The sequence below is a fragment of the Sphaerodactylus townsendi genome, linkage group LG03, assembly GCF_021028975.2.
Source record: "Sphaerodactylus townsendi isolate TG3544 linkage group LG03, MPM_Stown_v2.3, whole genome shotgun sequence".
Classification (NCBI taxonomy): domain Eukaryota; kingdom Metazoa; phylum Chordata; class Lepidosauria; order Squamata; family Sphaerodactylidae; genus Sphaerodactylus; species Sphaerodactylus townsendi.
Genome location: NC_059427.1, coordinates 170979118 through 170996122, shown reverse-complemented (window position 1 = coordinate 170996122; position 17005 = coordinate 170979118). Strand labels below are relative to the sequence as shown.

Genomic DNA, 17005 nt, shown 5'->3' with positions numbered 1-17005 from the left:
TAGCAAAACGATTCTTCAATAATCTCCACGAATTTACCTCGAAACTCCTGATACCTCAACAAAATGAACGAACTCGAAGTCTGTATCCCAAAAAGTTCTGAATAAACTGCAAAATACCGACTAACATGTAACATCAATATCAGTAACAACAATATCTTCCAGTGCTGGGCTTCTGCTGAATTTCTTCTCTTCGGCCAGGCTTCCAACCAATGAATATTCTCTGCAGTATAATATTGACGAACATGAGTTTTTTTTTCGAAAACAATATTAATAATGATCCTGGTAGATCTTGTTTCACTGGTTTCAATGCAGCTGCTGTGACTGGCATTTGCGGTGTCTTTTCTGTGTTACCGAAGATAACCAACAACAGGTGAAACTTTGATGAGGCCTACCGAACACAACTATAACCGGTAACAATTTCTCGGAAATTATGCGTAGGTAAACCGACAGATATTTCTTTCTTTCTCTTTCGCAATACGAACCGAGGGGCGATGAACGCTAACTTCGCGCAGCGTGTGATTATTGTTTGAAATAAGGCTTACCACGAAGGCGATGATGACGAAAGAGAACTGGGTGAATTTGGAGAACTTTCGATTTATGACTTACCAATCTTGATCTCTTTCTGGTACAAATAAACGATCAGGTGCTTCGAACTGGCGCGAAGCGTAACATCCTTCCCAATGGCACCTGGTACTGCGGCGCAGCTGAACTGAACTGGAATGAACAGTCTGTCCGGCACAACTGTTCTTAATCGACGTGAAACCTTCGACAACTCTAACGTATGATGCTCGTATTATTGCCCCGTCGGCGTTGAAGACGAGCTTTCAGCATAAAATTAAATGCGAGGCGCGCGCAGTCGAAGCTAACGAAGAACAGCGGGAAGAACGGCCTCCTACCGAGCATCGCTGCTAATTTCGAACGGAAGTATACAGACTGCTTAAGACGACGCGATGATTCTCGCTCCCAGAACGATCTTAACTTCTCCAGCCAGAAGATGATGCGGCTTTATCAATGATCCCCAGGCGTCTTGCGGCGGCGATTGATGAATCCATTGCGTCGAAGCGTTTAGCGAACAATCCGTACCTGTCATCGGTAAAGTAATGATTAATGATACATTTATGGCTGGATTCGGTAATCTTCACGTTGAGTTCTGCCTTTTTTGACTGGGTCGGGCCTGGTTGACCCGCCATTTGCCGGCTCTTCTGGCTGGCTACGGCGGAAATTAATTTCGTCGATCTGGCTGCTTACGGTACTTCCGGTATTGCCGTGTATTACGTACAAACAACAGGAAGAACTAATTTATTCTTGGCCTCCTGATCAAAACGTAATGATATTAAATTATTTTGATAAACCGGCACGGGCAACTGAAGGCTCACCGTTTGGTGGTTTAAGGTAACTGATTCGATTGACCGGCAACCGAAGAACTTCACCTAATTCCTTTCGAAGATTGGCAGGTGTTTCAAAGTCACGAAACAAAGCGAAGTCAATGCAACAGATTAGGCGGAAGAACCTTTCTTTTCGAGATGTGAACGATCTGCGGATCTTGACAATCGGCTGCTTAGCGATGAGTATGCTTCGTATAAATAAACAGTGCAGCTGAATACGGACTGAAGCACTGATCGCTCGACTTTATTGCTTGGCTACAACCGAACGGTACTGCCGGCTATTTCCATCGGAGTTCGTAAACGCATCCCGAAGGGCTTTCTGCTTTCGCTGGTGATCTTATTGCTTCTGTGGGAACTGCTGCTGTATTTATTATCGGTAAAGAGACTTTTCAAAGGGCCGTGACGGCGAGGAACACCACTGCGCCAGCCGAAGGGCCCAACTCATTCGTCAGCTCAGAGCCGGCATGGCTGCTGTTGTTTGCTCGAAGTCGAGTGTCGGGGGTTTTATGCGGTGTGGCAACGGCACCGGCACGAGAACGGTAATCGGCGAATCCCGGAGATATGCCCCGGCCGCGGAGACTACTATTGATGCGCAGGCGAACTATACCTGATGCAATGAATCGTAATCTGCGCATTACGAGGGCATCCGGGCACTGAACGAATTATAAGACTTGCCTGCGGGCGCCCTGAACGTTTCCTGAAGCCGCGTTACGCTCTCCTGGAGATGACGGAGACGATTTTCGGAGGGAGGTTTTCGAACGAGGCGCCGACTTCTCTGACGAGGCGACGCCTGTTCCGGCTGGTGGCCATCCCTCCCGGAGATAAACGACTTCAACCACCATTTATTGCCACTCCGAAGATAAGTATGGCAATGGAACCGCCGATGCATCAGGTAAAGGACGAACGGCGAGCAACTTTCGATGGCGAAACGTTGACGGCAGGCCAGGCACTTCAGGCACTCTGTTGTTGTGGCGCGCTTCAAACTTCTTCAGGCAACATGCGCGAAGCCTCAATTCAGGAATTGGAACTACAATAAAGAACGCTTCTTCACGCAACGTGTGATTGATGTTTGGGCAATAACTGCCATCCAGGCAGCAACAGGCATTGCTTTCCCCATCCTGCGTAAGGAGCTTCCCAAAGGCACGGGCCGCTGCGGTAACGAAGTCGCTGGGCGATGGACTCTGATGCGGTGCGTTCTATGAACCCAAATGCCAGAGACCGCGACGACCAATACTCAGTTCACGGCGGTTAGAACAGCAGCTGCCTGCTTCCATTTGGAGACGCTTCCAGGTGGTAACACTTTTGAGCACCACCTAACTGGCGGCTAACTGCTCGGCCTACAGTATGGTAACGGACCGTCCCGAATCGCGATCCCAGCACCACCTTCTCGCGATGGCAGCATTGCCTGAAAGCTGTTTTGCTCGCTCTGGCTGCTTTCCATGCTGGCCGCCAAAACAAGGGATGGTATTGCGCTAACCGCTGTGCTGCGGCCAGCAATGGCCTCTCTAACGAACCCGTGCCATCCCCTCACCGCGCAGCTCACTTAGTGAACTCCGGGCTTCCCAATCGGCTCACCGTGTGCAGTTAGCGTCTTCGAAGCGTCGAAGTCCATGATAACGTAGATGAGGTGCAGCACCAGCTGCTTCGTGAACAGCGGCGCTGCGGCGTCTTCAACTGGAATACGCCTCGATGACCCGCTGTCGGTCGGCTGCGTCCCAACCGCAATCCTTCGGTGATCGTAATGGGCCCGACGATGCGAACGGAATTGAAGGTGGTTTTGGGTAGATGGAAGGAGACTTGAAGTGAAGGATGCTGTTGCGCGAATTACCCTGGCACGGCATACGAACCGCTGTCACCCTCCAGGACAAAGACTGCGTAGCGTCGAAACGATCGTCGCTTCATCCCGAAATGTCCGGCGGACTGAACCTGCGTAACCGGGAACCTCGTCTCTCGCGAAGCACCTCGAACGGTGGCATAACGTGGTCGCTTCGAGATTTCGATCGAAGATCGGAAGGCATCTCTTTAACATTCGCGTGCTTTCATTCCGATTGCCAACTCCTGGATTTAACTTCGACATCGAGCGGCTGGGGAACTGGCGAGCGGCACCCGTATCTGCTGGCTATTGCGACACCATCAGGTTTAACCGCAACGGTACCGGCAAATGATGCGCAAATCTCTCCCCATCGAAGAATTTCGAAGAACGCGGGCTTCGCTTCGGCTGCCAATAAGGAGCTGACGACATCTACCGAAAGCACCGAACGGGAGCGAAGACTGTAGGCGCGTCACTGCGAACAGACCTTCAACGGAAAAGGTGCGACAATTTAGCGGCGATCCATGAAGTCGGTGAGAAAGAGACGCTCTGAAAACGCAGCTCGGCATTGACTTCAGCAAGCACGGTGAACACCAGGCCATATACCGCCATGCCTGGCGACTTCCCGAAGCACGGGATGATCTTTATGCCCCACTTTCAAATCTGCATTTTATTTTATGCACGGTACTTCAGGTAGCACAGTCGGCTGCTGTTTAATTCGGCCGAAATTCGAAGCATTTCAAAACAAAAGAGCGAGGAATTTCTGGCTCGCCAACAACGAAACTGCCATTTTATTCACGCCAACGGCTTGTTAGCTTCACTTGAAGTCGAAGTGAACGAAGTGTCTCACCAGAACGGCCCCAAGGAAGGACTTGACCATCTTCAGATGCGAAATAACGCCGCTCGGCACTCTGCCAGGACCGGCGAACGATCGAAGTCGAACTTCGTCGGTACTGAAATTAACGAATAAACTATTGACTGATATTGACTGGTGCGCTGCTAGTTGCTTCAGCTCGAAGAGGCGGTCCACTTTAAGAAGACCGGCTCGGATTACCGAAATCATGAAGTTGGAAGGGCCGCGGACCATCATCGGCCGTATTCAGAAAACGCATCAACATTCGACATATCTCCCGGCTTCTATTTGAAAACCTCCAGCGGCACTTCTCGAACTTCCGCTGGCGGCTGATGATTCTTCCTTCTTATCCTTTGGATGAAACGACCCTCTATAATTTGGCAGCCAACGAAGTTTTAATTGGTGATAAACATGAACGTGATCAAATATTAATGGCGCGGCGTGACAACCGCCAGCCTGTCAGAAGAACCGATGCCTGAAGGCGTTGCTGCTCAATTTCGCTTTAACTCGAACCGGACGAAATCCACAGATTTGAAGGAAAACTTCACGAGATCGAGGTAGCTTTCAGCGAAGACCTACTGTCGAAATCTTCATAACTATTAACTCGCGTACCTCGTTCTTCCGAAGATATAGACGTCCTGAAACTAAGACTGGTAAGGTTTTGCTGGTGCAAATATGAACTCAGCTGGGCGTAACAAGCTTTTGAACTGGAAACGGCAGAAGAACTCGAAGAGATCTGAAATCAAAGACATCGCATTGGGAGCAAAATTAATATGAATTTTGTCTTATATTCGGGGTACCAGTATTAATATTTCTCTGGGCGAGATCTTCTTCTGTTGCAATTCCTGAGCAGCTGAATTAACATGGCGCTGTTGACCGGATATCCGGAATTTGGCGTGGCTGGCAATCACCAATGACGAAGGCAAGTGCTGGGGGGCTCTAACATTGAGATAACTTTTAATGTATAACCGAAGTATCTCTTCGTTTAACCGAACCGGTCGCCCGGGGACTAACTCAAGATTAAAACGAAGCCCTTGGTCACAGATGGGTAGCCGGCGGTTTTCTGGATTCCTTTCTGCCGGCCTCTGTACGGGCAGCCGACCCTTCACCAGGAAGATCTGAACCGGCGGGAATACTCATACGCATTATTTACAAGTGGCACTGTGCAACGCTTGTCATGACCAACCATATTGAACGAATCGATTGGAAACGGGGCTGGGGCGGTTTACGCAAAGGTGAACGGCGAGAACCAATGAAGGCCCCCAGACCCGGCGTCGTAACGCGTCAACGCTTTGAAGCATGCTGAAGATCTTAACGGCGTCACGGTGAACACCAGAACACAACACGCTTAATAAAATGCTGCAGCAATGGCTTCGGGTGTTAAGCTTCATTTGGGGGGCGGGGCCTGTTGTTACGGATGCGTTCTGCTTGCCGCGAAGCGGCTTTCACCTATAGCACTGAGGAGAAGAGGCATTCACGTGGGCAGGATGGCTCTTCGATTTTGACCCTGCATTCCCGAGCTTCTTTCTTTGCTTTCGAGGCGGGCGCCGCCGCATGCGACTTCAGCAAAGGCGCTGCCGAGCGCCGAACAATGATTTGTTTGTTGTTGTTTTGGATCGAGATTTATGGCGGTGGGATCTTTGTTTGGCCCTCATTCAACCGAGTCCTGACGAGGACGCTGTCTCTTTCTCACCGGCTTGCTGGAAGGACAGGGGCCTATTTCGGCAGAGTCGCTGTGGCCGGTGGCAGTTCCAGCAGCACGAGCACTCGCTCGAAAGCTGCGTTGCCATGACAACAGATGGCGACCGTATTGTCGCAAGCAAGTTGCGGAAGACTTGCGCCACTGCCCTGTCACGATGCAGGCTTTCCGCGAAAGGAACTGAAGGGATGAAACGCTATTTCTTTGCGTAAAATGCTGAGTGATCAGGCAGCAAATGAATCGCGGCAGAATGGTACAGGTACCCAGGCTTTAATGACGATTTAGCGGCGTTTCGAGCAGAAATCTGGTTAGCACCGGCCTTTATTATTGTTGTATTACTTTTCGAAATCGTAAACCATAAGCGGCAAAAGCTCTTTGCTGGAGATAACGGCTTAACGAACTGAAATTCAAGGTGACTGAATGGTTTCATGGCTTGCACCCCGCCCCAGAGCAAAGAACCTGATAACGGCTTCAGCTCGGCGCGTGAATACAGTCCATTACGCATTAGCGCTGAATACCTGCATCGCCGAACTGAGAAAACTTGAAGTCACTGTTAAGCGATGACCAGCCCTCTGAAAAACCGCTGCAGTGCGTGACTGATTTGCGCGGGCAGGGGCCTCTGGTACTCTGCCCGCTGGCCTGAATATGCTGCCGCGAAGAGCGTCCCAGTGAAGACTATGATGTGCAGAAATTACGTTCGGGGCAATTACCGACTTTCAGAGCGAAGACGATGTTGCTTCTCATGTTCGAAATAAAACTGGAAGCAGGATGAAAAGAAACGAAGTCTGCTGTGAAGCGAGGCCGAATTTCATCAGGCGGGGAATTATTAAATGCGGAAAGAAGCTGAACTCTGCTGCCGGCTACGAGGATTATGCGGGCGGCGAGGAGGGCCTGGCTTCATCGTGGCGGCGGAGGCAGGCTACGCTCAGCCTCCTCGGCCTTCCCCAAAACAACCAGGCTGAAAGCAGGGCTTGGTTTTGGTGAAGCCGGGCCGAGGGAGGAAGCGGGGCCAGCTGCTGAAAATAACTTCGAAGATGCGGCAGGGGAACTGCTTCTCCTCACGCGGGGCTCTTCGGCCTTCAGCAGAGCCGTAGAACACCGGAAGTCTGGTGCCGCATTCCTCTCAGGCTGAATGGATTGCTTAAACGGCGCAACCGCCACGCCGCTATTAACGCACGCCTGGCGCTTTACGCGCTCTGCCAATGAAAGACGCTTATGGAACAGGCTCCGCCACTCAGCTTCTGCGGCACGAAGATTGACGACGTAATCTTCAAGATCTCCCGCTTTCAACACTTCAACTTTAAGACCTTGCCACCCGACCGTACCGGCAACGGCAGCGGCGGCGGCCGCGAAGCGGACAGGCGAACCTCTCTGCTGCGGCATCCGCCCGAACGTCTTTCAGCACGACGTCCCCGATACGAAGAGAGAGGGCTGGGCAGCAGTAACTGAACTGCCGCTGCGAAGATCCCGCATTAATGACTTTATACCCTGCCGGAAGGTGAAGGCGAACTGGAGCTGGTGAATGCGGCAGCGCTTCCCGGTATGCGGTTGGCAACGGGATTACAAAGCGTAGCACTGGAGCCGCCGAAGGCGCTCTTACGCCGTCTTGCTCTCTCTCTCTCGGGCGGGGAAACGACACCGACAAACCCGCAATCACAGGCGGCTTTCCGCGTCCTCCTGCCAGCCAGCCACGACGCCAGCCGGCTACCTGTATGGAGGCGCGACGACGGCAACGAATTCGCCCGGTGGAGCGAGCCGCCGCTGGTCATTCACCACTTCACTTCCACGGCGGAAATTGCGCTTCGAGATTTACCGCGAGGGACGAAACCGGAGAACGGCGCTCTGTCCTCCCCGGTGCTGGTCGGAGATAACCGATCCACCGATCAGCAGGCAACTGGCTGACTTACCGCTGCGACAGAGATCCTTCTTCCGACGATAACCCTCACAGGCTTGCCCTGAACTTCTCCAGCGCCCGGAGCCAGCGATAACTTTCGACTGGTTTTCTGGTCAACGACGGCTGCTGTTATACTGGCGCAATCTTCCGAAATTGCCAGCGCCAGCTAATGATTGGCGATGGCCGGTCAAAGTGCTGGCATTTCTGAACATGCGGGGAGTGAACGTGATTTGCTGCTTTACTTGCTGGAGTCACGAAGACCTGGGCTGTGATTTCTCTCGGGCCGCTACCTCTCAATGGCGTCTGGAAAGACAGGCTGAAGGATATTGAACTTCTGCTGATAACCTCAAGAGGTGAAGCCTGGAGAGGCTGACGACTCGATTATGACCAGAAAATTAGGCGACGAAAGGCCTGCGGTAGACAACGCTCCGTCGCCAATGGCTGCGGCACGTTCTGGAGCCAACGACGCCTTCGATGCTGCTACTTCTGGCGCTGAACTTCGTGATAGCACAGATATGGAAGGTTCCCGTATTAACTAACTGCTGGTATAAATAATGTCATGTTTGAACACCAATGTTATAACTCACAGACGCGTAACGCTCCAGAGGAACCGAACGAAACGAAGTGTGTTTAACAACGGCTCACGGCGTCTGAAGAACCAGGGAATTCTGTGTTTCATAAAATTGGAAGCAGCGATTCTCTCGACTTCTGGAAACGGCTGAAACTGAACCTCTAAAGTCTGATTGATCAATACCACCACCCCGTCCTTTATCTTCAAGGATGCCTGAAAGTTGAAGACTGGCGAAGAACGAGGACTTCGGTGGCACAATTTTGAAGTTATGAAGATCGCCGAAGGTAAACTGGGAAAACTGCGAAGGCGAATTCGTCCGGTACTAACTCCTGGCTTTAACTCGGCACAAGTTGGCGACTGTCGGGCGGCTGTGCAAAAGGCTGGCGAAGATCGTCGATGTGCTGTCCCCAACCGCTGAAAGGCGTTATCTGGAGTTTATGGAACATTTTATGCGAAGACCGATACTGATATTATTGGCACAAAGAACAAAGAGATCTCATGCGATAACGGCTGCTGGGAAGATACTGATGAGGTGCTGCTGCGTAACTGAAGTCGAAACGGGAGCGGCCTGAGCGCGTGCGAGGCTCTGTGACCGACACTATGCCCCGTAGAGATTGTGCCAGGAAAGAAGAAGAAAGTTTGAATCTATATCACGCCTGCGGGAACTCAAAGGGGCTGACAATGCGCTTCACACTAAGCAAACACTGTGAGCAGGTGAGGCCAAGAGCTGCTGAAAGAGGCCGACTGGCAAAGATGCCAGCTGGCGTGCGTAATGCACAGCTGTTCTCAACAGCTTCGAGCGAGATCGCCGATTTCGCCTAACCTTAAGCCACGCTTATGGAAGGAAGAGGCGGGGAGTTGGAAGCTGGCTGTCGGGCCGAACGGCAGACGAGCCGCAGGTAAATACTGAGGGCACAGGCTGGGCAAGGGCTTTGCCATCTACCCAGCCTACCGCAACACGACACCGGTGTACCTTTTCGCGATGTCTTTGCTCGCGCTGACATATTATTTTTATTGATTTTTTATTTTTATTTAAAACATTTCATATTGCCTTCCATATAAGAAATCAGTATAACCGCATACGCATAAAAGATGCGGTTAAAATGCTCACGATTGAACCAATGGTAATTCGGTCAAATGCATTTCAAATAAAACTTATTTGTTTTTATTCTCTTGTTTTGTTAGCGTTATTTTACTTGTGAGATTCACAGCTCTGAAGTTTTGAACAATTTTATCTGCATTCCCGCTGTTCAAGTGACATAAATTTATTAAATAATGCTAATAAAAAAATTTCGGTCTCTCGGAGAAATGGCTGGCGTTCGTATGGTGGCAACTGGAAACTGAAATTTAGGCTTCCTGCCAGAGCGGGTTCACAACGGTAAAATTCGTCACCCTTTCGTGAACGAAAGGCATGAGCGTGCGAAGTTAAAGCTAACCGGCAGCGGCAGGCTGTGAACATCCTTTGATTGTTAACCAGCATGTCTATCAAACGCTGTTGAACGGGCATTGTTGGCACCTGGAGAAGCTGCGGTGCTTCTGATATGCGTGACCCTGGAGGCCGGCTGGCTCGGCGGCGCCTACACTCCTGATGCCAACGGCATTGAGGAGAGACATACCTTATCTCGCTGCTAAACAACACTCCTGTCCCAATCAGCGTCTTCAGGCATTCTTCACCGTTTGATGAATCTGCGATAACAGTAACCCCGGAGACCAGAACCTGCGGGAAGTTGTCAGTCATGATTCCGTGGCTGTCGAAGCTGTTTTCGCGAAGACGAGAGGAACCTTTCTCCTGGGCCGCTCTTGTTCGAGCGACTTCCGGGAATACGTCTTCCACGCCCTTTCTTAGCGCAACGAATGAGATGCCGGGAAGCTAAAGACTTGCGATCTCTGGCGAATTTTGTGCCGATAACTTTATTATTCTGCGCCGTGATGAGGAAGGAGGAGGCAAACGGAGGTCGCGATACTATTATTGAGGAACTGAGGTACGGCGAGCGGCGAAGATCGGCTTTGAAGAACAGCAGAACCAACGCTTCGCCCTTTGCGTCGCGCTTGAACTTATCTGCGCTTTCTGTATCGTGCTTCTTCTCATTGGAAACGAGACTTCTTTCTAGCCAGATAACGCTATCTCCTATCTAAATGTTCTAATATTTTGCTGCCCGCTTTTCATCGGTAATGTTAACCTTCTTCGTGAACTGTTATGGGCGGATATTAACGCGATTAAAAGACGAAGGTAACTTTGCCCCAGACTCAGCAACGCGAATGACGCGTCCTGTGGTGCGACTATGAACTATTGTGAATTCAGAGCTTCTCCGCGTGAAGATGAAACCAACTGGCATGGCGTCGCAGCTTCTTTCGGCAAAACCGAACTGGCAGATGAAATGGACAACTATCAGAAGTCGAGGAATATTGCATCAACTCGAGAGCAATTGATAACGTTGACTTTCGATACGGCAGCGAATTTGGGGAGGAGAAATGTTGAAGAATCTCAAACGGCGATGTTACTGCGACATCGCTTGCCAATGTTGTCCTGAAAGGAGATGATTTAATGTCAACGTATTAATGAATGCTGCAATAACGACAGCGAAGACAAAGCGAGAAAATTTTAAGGCGTGATGACTTAATTATACTTCGATACGTTGGATTTCAAGCTGACGAAGGTAACTGTAATGAAGCAACTTTAACGAAGTTATGAACTGAGGTAGTGCTTAAATGAAGAAGTTTTGCTCGGAAGCGATGACACTAACGGTGGCAATAACGGCAAAGGAATATTTTATTGCCAGCATGAAATGAATGTTTGAGTCGATGACGAACCACTGAAGTCACGAAGTGGTGCCATAAGCTTTACGCCGTGTGAAAGTTCCTCGGGGCTTTCATTCATGCGGGGTAATGCGCTTTCAGGCTTTGCTTTCGATAACGGATTGTCTTGAGAATAACAAAATCCCGCTTGCAAACATTATTAGTGATTTGGCATTGTTTAATATTAAGCAGCTGAAACGAACGAGAACTCCATCTAAGCTGGAGTAACGGTAAAATGAATGCTTAGTCACAGAAGTGAAGTAATAATCGCAACGACGATAAAGCAGTTTGACGCTGAACGAAAACAAATGGAGAACTACGTTAGCGATGATGGCTGTTAACGAGGGGAGGAAATTAAAGAAACACATAAAAAATACGCTTTCTTTGAAGGGCAACGAAGAAATAACTTATTAAAGAATGGTTTTGTAACAACTGCTATGTTATCATTTCTATGAAAGAATACAGCTGAAGCTATTCGGCTATCGTATTGATATTTAACGATGGCTCGAAATTAATTATTTAATATTTATGTACGGAAAGTGAATGTTCGAAAATAACATGCGACGAATTAACGGCCGCAGTGTTGAACCAATGGTACTTCAGGCGAGCAGTATGCAGTACCTTTGGCGGTATGAACGCCTTAAAGCTGAAGTGTCGAACGAGAACTTCGCAGCAAACAAACGGGAGCGGAAGATTTATGAGCAATACTGGAAGCATCCGGTGGTCGACATTATTGGATACGCTGAAAGCGCCCTCCCTATTAATATCTTCAACTGCAAAAAACCTGGCGGTAATGGATTCACAGCTGCTAACCTATTAACCTCCATAACACCGGCAGGCGTTTGAGGCAAAGCAAAGTGACAACTGGCAATAACTTCTTGAAGACGACTGTTAACTCGCTTTGCGGCACCTCCACGGTAAAACTGAAAGGAATGACGGGCAATGGTCTTGAAGCTGAAGGCACAGGCGAACTTTCAGGACAGATAACCTCGCGGTCGCGCTGCAATGCTTATGCGCGCTTTCTTAACGCAAGAGGCGGACGGGTAGTGAGCGGTTTCTGTTTGGAGAGATTACGGCCTGTCGCTTCGCTGACGAAGCACGAAGAATTTTTCGGCGCTCTGATGAGGCAAAGACTGTCAGAAGACTTTAAAGCAAAACTGAGCGGCTTCAACTACGCTGCTGAGAACTGTTGCCGGCTCATTCGCCGCCTGGTAGCTGGGAAGGTGATTTTAAACTGAAGCGTGTGACTTATCTGGAGACTGTGGTTCTTTCTGGTTTTATGGCGTGAAGTGGCAGCTCTGCCCCAAAGTTACACTTTCAGCGAGGAGCCATCTGTACAATCGGGATGCAACGAGCGGCTTCTGGCCCAAACGTGACGCTGCAACTGCTGCTCGTCAAAAGAAGTTGTGAAGACGTTCCCTTCAGGCATCGAACTGCCAGAAGCGACGCAATGAAATCCCAGATGTGCTTGCTGATAAAACGGTAGATACTGGTGTTGTGGACGCCGGCTGTGGCGGTCTGTGGTTTTGCTCCTGGCGCATTTCATAAATAATGACGGAAAATGCCTCTTCATGTTCAACCAACGTAGTGATAAGTTTAGATTGCGGGCGGTAGAACAAATCGACCGCGGACACGCTTACGAAAACGATTGGTCCGAGGTATTGTGCCGACAATACCGACAGACGTTTTCGAATATTAGCAACTATATTTCATGTGCCAGAACGCCGATATTGGACCTGCCGACTATCTCCAACTGGGGCACCGGTATGTTATGGCGCATTTGAATACCGGCATTTTCTCTTGCTGCCTCTGCCAGGCCCCGCCCCCCTGGCGCTACGCCACTGAAATGCTTCCATGCACTGGCTCATTGACTGGAAATGCCAGGGGGTTAGTTTGGGACAGAGTGTGCTGTATCAGTGAACAACGGCCCATCAACAAACTGTCTCAGGAACCCATATGTCAGTGATGGCGAACCTTTTCGAGACCGAGTGCCCAAATTGCAACCCAAAACCCACTTATTTATCGCAAAGGGCCAACACGGCCATTTAACCTGAATATGGAGGTTGGCTCTGAGGTGTGTTACTCGGGAGTAAGCTTGGTGGTAGTCGGTGGCTTTGCTTTGAAGCAACCGTGCAACTCTTCCAACGGGTGAATCATGACCCTCGGAGGGTTTACTCAGAACAAGCCCCATTGCCAGCAACCGAGCTTACTCCCAGGTAAAGGATTGCGCTTTAGTTCTTCGCATGAAAATCAGTAGGGTTTAACAGCACTACACTGCTTCCCCCAAACAAGGTCTTGGGTTTAATGCTAATAATCGAGCCCAGCGGCCCAGACAAGCCTAGATGTGGGGGGGAGGGGGGTGACTCTTGCGCGTGCCCACAGAGAGGGCTCTGAGTGCCACCTCTGGCACCTGTGCCATAGGTTCGCCACCACTGCCATATGTGGTAACCGGGAAGGTCGAAAATTGGCCCAATAGAAAATAATTTAGGTTATTATTATCCCAATAATGAAGAGGGAATTATCTAGTTAATGAACTGGCCTGTTTCTTGTGTGAGTGATGTAGATTAGCAATTTTGGAAATTACATGTTTCAATTTTACAAATAGCTGACACAGTAATTAATCTAAATGATTTTTTTGTCTTCCCCTCTGTTTCCCTTCCTTCTTTTTCAGATGTTAAAGCTTTGGTCGGGAAATGTTGCATTTTGAATCATTTTACTTTATGGTGTGTGTTTTCACAATTTGTACCACTGAGGAAAGCCTGTTGGCTGAAATGCATTTGGTTTCAATGAACATTTATACTATTTAAAGTTCTGTTAACTCATCATCAGTAACCCATTAGTATTCATTCTGCTATTGGGCCTGCTGTGAGCCCTCTTGGTTACCTGGTTTTTCTGCACGGAAGTTTTTTCTTCCCCTTTCTGTTCTGTTTTATTACCATGTGAGACTACACAAGAGCTTCACTAGATTAAAGCCAAGTGGAATTCTTAAAAGGGAATTAACTGGGCCGGATAGTCCATCTTTAGTGGGAAAGCGGGAAAACGACGCACTGTCCCTTGGGCTTTTAAGATGGAGGGACAGAGAGAGGATTTTATAGCACCTCATTGAGTCTTGGTCACTTCTGGAATTCTGAGAATGCTGAGCTGGTGAAAATGGTTTCCGTGGGAGCACCACAGATACAGAATGTGAGTATGTGAGCGAGAGAGATGATACTCTGGAAGGACTCTGAAAGCAGGTACAGTAATATCTCCTACAAAGCGGTTTTGTTATAGCACTCTTTGGCTCATTCCGCACATGCAGAATAATGCACTTTCAAACTGCTTTCAATGCTCTTTGAAGCTGTGCGGAATGGCAAAATCCACTTGCAAACAGTTGTGAAAGTGGTTTGGAAACGCATTATTTTGCGTGTGCGGAAGGGGCCTTTGTTACAGCACTCCTGGCTGTAATTTTTTAAAAATAAAATATGGGGGAGGGAGGGTTAATAGCAGCTTCGTGGTGTGGTCAACCAAGCCAGAACTACATACGGCCAGGCCGAATGTGATGCGGCACTGTGGTAGGCAGGCCAACCAGATCCAAACTACCTCAGAAATTTATGACAGATCTGAGTGGCCGAGCAACAGCAGGAGCTGTGGGGCTCACAGAGAAACTGGCAGCAGCTCACTCGGGGGGGAGCTCACTTGGGGGGGGGGACGGGACGGGACGTGGCATGGAAGCTTGCTGACTGGCAGATGTCCCAACCTCTAGTTGCCCCCTCATGGGTTGACAACTGTGAACACACCCACACTGGATCCAGGTTATCAATTCTGGTTGTAGAACTGTTTCACTCCACACTGTGTTTCCAGGACTATGTCGGCAGTGTTAAAGGTGATATTACCGGGATTTCCGGTGGAATGGCGTTCCAATCTGGTTGAGCTTCTGAGTGCTCCCAGGCTATGCATTGCTGTTAAGGGCTATGCCGACTGTAGAGCAAGTTTTTCTCAGCTCTCGCCTCCCCACATACTGGGGACCTTGAATCTGACAGGGGACTGGAAGGGTCTGGATTTTAGGCTCGTTAGTTCTGAGGAAATTCAGAATCAGCAGTGTGAGTGAGCCGTTGTGCTCTTGGAAACAGCCTCTCCTTTCTCTTTGTCTTTCTTCCCATTCGTCCTTTTCCCCCTCTTATCTTTTGATTATTATTCTTACAGTTATTACTGTTAACTTTCTTCCCTTTTCCTGTAATCTTTTGTTGATAAAATAAACATTATTATCCTGTAGCAGCAAAAACACATGTCCAAACTTATACATTGGCCAGAAGGCACTTTGAGACCCTGCCATACTCCTGCAGCCCTACTCTGGCTTTGGGTCACAGGGACACTCACGCCCCACTGTCCACGTGCCCCTGTGCCTACTCTCACCTGGTGTGCCGTATAGCTAGACTGGTTGTGCAGCAGAGGTGGGGGGCAGATGGAGAGATTGTACTGCAGCGGCTGGCCCAGCAAAGAATAGCGCCCATCACCTGGAGAGAAAGAACCACAGGAGGAGGTGAAGAGGTCAGGGGTACCTGACACTTGTGCCTTGTGGGGAAAGGATTCACAAAGGGGAGAGAAAACATTTTAACCGCCTCTTTCCTTCCTTTGTTAGTGAGACACCCGGTTTTCCTAGACATACACAGGCAGAGGGTTGATCTCCCCTCCTCCCTTTTTAAAATAAAGGGGCTGGATTCCTACCAGTTTAATGGTAGGGCAAAAATAATTCCCAGAAGCTATTCGCTGTTGATGCTCCCAGCTGAACTCCAGAGGAACAACCATTTTCTCCAGGCAAGGAAGCAACCTGGAATAGTCTCAATGCAAAGGAGCAGCTCTTAGTTCAGGTTCCCCTTCAAGCCTCCAGAGGTTAAGGAAGGTATGTTCTTTATTAATGGGGAGAAGCAGCTTATTAGATAGCCAGGATGGAGATCGCAGTCAGCAGAAATGGGGAAAATGCAGCTACCCACAAAGCACCTCGAAGGCCACCATGACATCAGGCAAGAAGTTCCTCACTGCATGAACCTGCCAGGTCACCAGCTCAGAAGTTTATATGATTATGCATGAGCCATCAAGCAGCAGTGGTGTAGTGGTTAAGAGCAGGTGCACTCTAATCTGGAGAACTGGGTTTGATTCCCCATTCTGCCACTTGAGCTGTAAAGGCTTATCTGGGGAACTAGATTAGCTTGTGCACACCAACGCATGCCAGCTGGGTGACCTTGGGCTAGTCACAGTTCTTTGGAGCAATCTCAGCCCCACCCACCTCATAGGGTGTTTGTTGTGGGGGGGAGGAGGGAAAGCCCTCTGGGGGTGGGCGGTATAAAAGTCGAAGGAATGAATAAATGAATGAATGAATAAATAAATAAATAAAAGGAGCTTGTAGGACCTTTAAGTCTCCTTACAGGAGAGAAAGGGGGGATATAAATCCAAACTCCTCCTCCTCCTCCTCTTCTTCCATTATAACAAGATGTGCAGTAAACTCATGCATTATGATGAACGCCACCCAGAATCCCCTCCCCATTACCTTGTGCCGGGCCCACGGGCCTGGGGAACTGCGTGAGCACTGGGAGAGGGCTAAGACCCGTGCAGACACTGTTGAGGCTGGTGACAGGTGACGGAGTTGGGGACTGGGTGGGGGAGGTGAGGGGGCTGTTCAGCTGTGTGCTGCTGGCCTGGGGGAGGGAAGGAAGAGGTTAGCAGCCAGGATAGGCAAAACGAGCCACATTCAACCCCCATTCAAAGCTCCCTCGTGCCCTCCATCTACCTGAGCGCTGGTGTCTGGGTTGTAGATGTCGCCAGGCTTCTGCCCTCGCTGGTCCAAGCTGTAGTACTTGCAGTGGTTCCATTGCACCATAGAAGGGTTCTGAGGGGGCTGGGGGCCGTTGGGCACGTTGAGCTGCATCACCACCACGCCGGGTCCTGTCGGAGACACCCCTAGAGAGGAAACCAGGAAGGGATGACCTTACACACATGTGCGCTGCGTGAAATCTCAAATCA

The 17005-nt window shown here is 49.6% G+C and overlaps 1 protein-coding gene across 1 annotated transcript; it reads right to left on the bottom strand.

Annotated features, from left to right (window-relative positions):
• Positions 1 to 15024: 15024 nt before the first annotated feature.
• LOC125429879 (R3H domain-containing protein 2-like) lies at positions 15025 to 16938 on the bottom strand. Its single transcript, XM_048491421.1, has 3 exons — positions 16773 to 16938; positions 16533 to 16680; positions 15025 to 15501 (listed from the first exon to the last, which is right to left on the bottom strand). Exons 1-3 carry the CDS (start codon positions 16908 to 16910, stop codon positions 15200 to 15202), a joined length of 588 nt encoding a protein of 195 aa, XP_048347378.1. The 5' UTR covers positions 16911 to 16938; the 3' UTR covers positions 15025 to 15199.
• Positions 16939 to 17005: the final 67 nt, after the last annotated feature.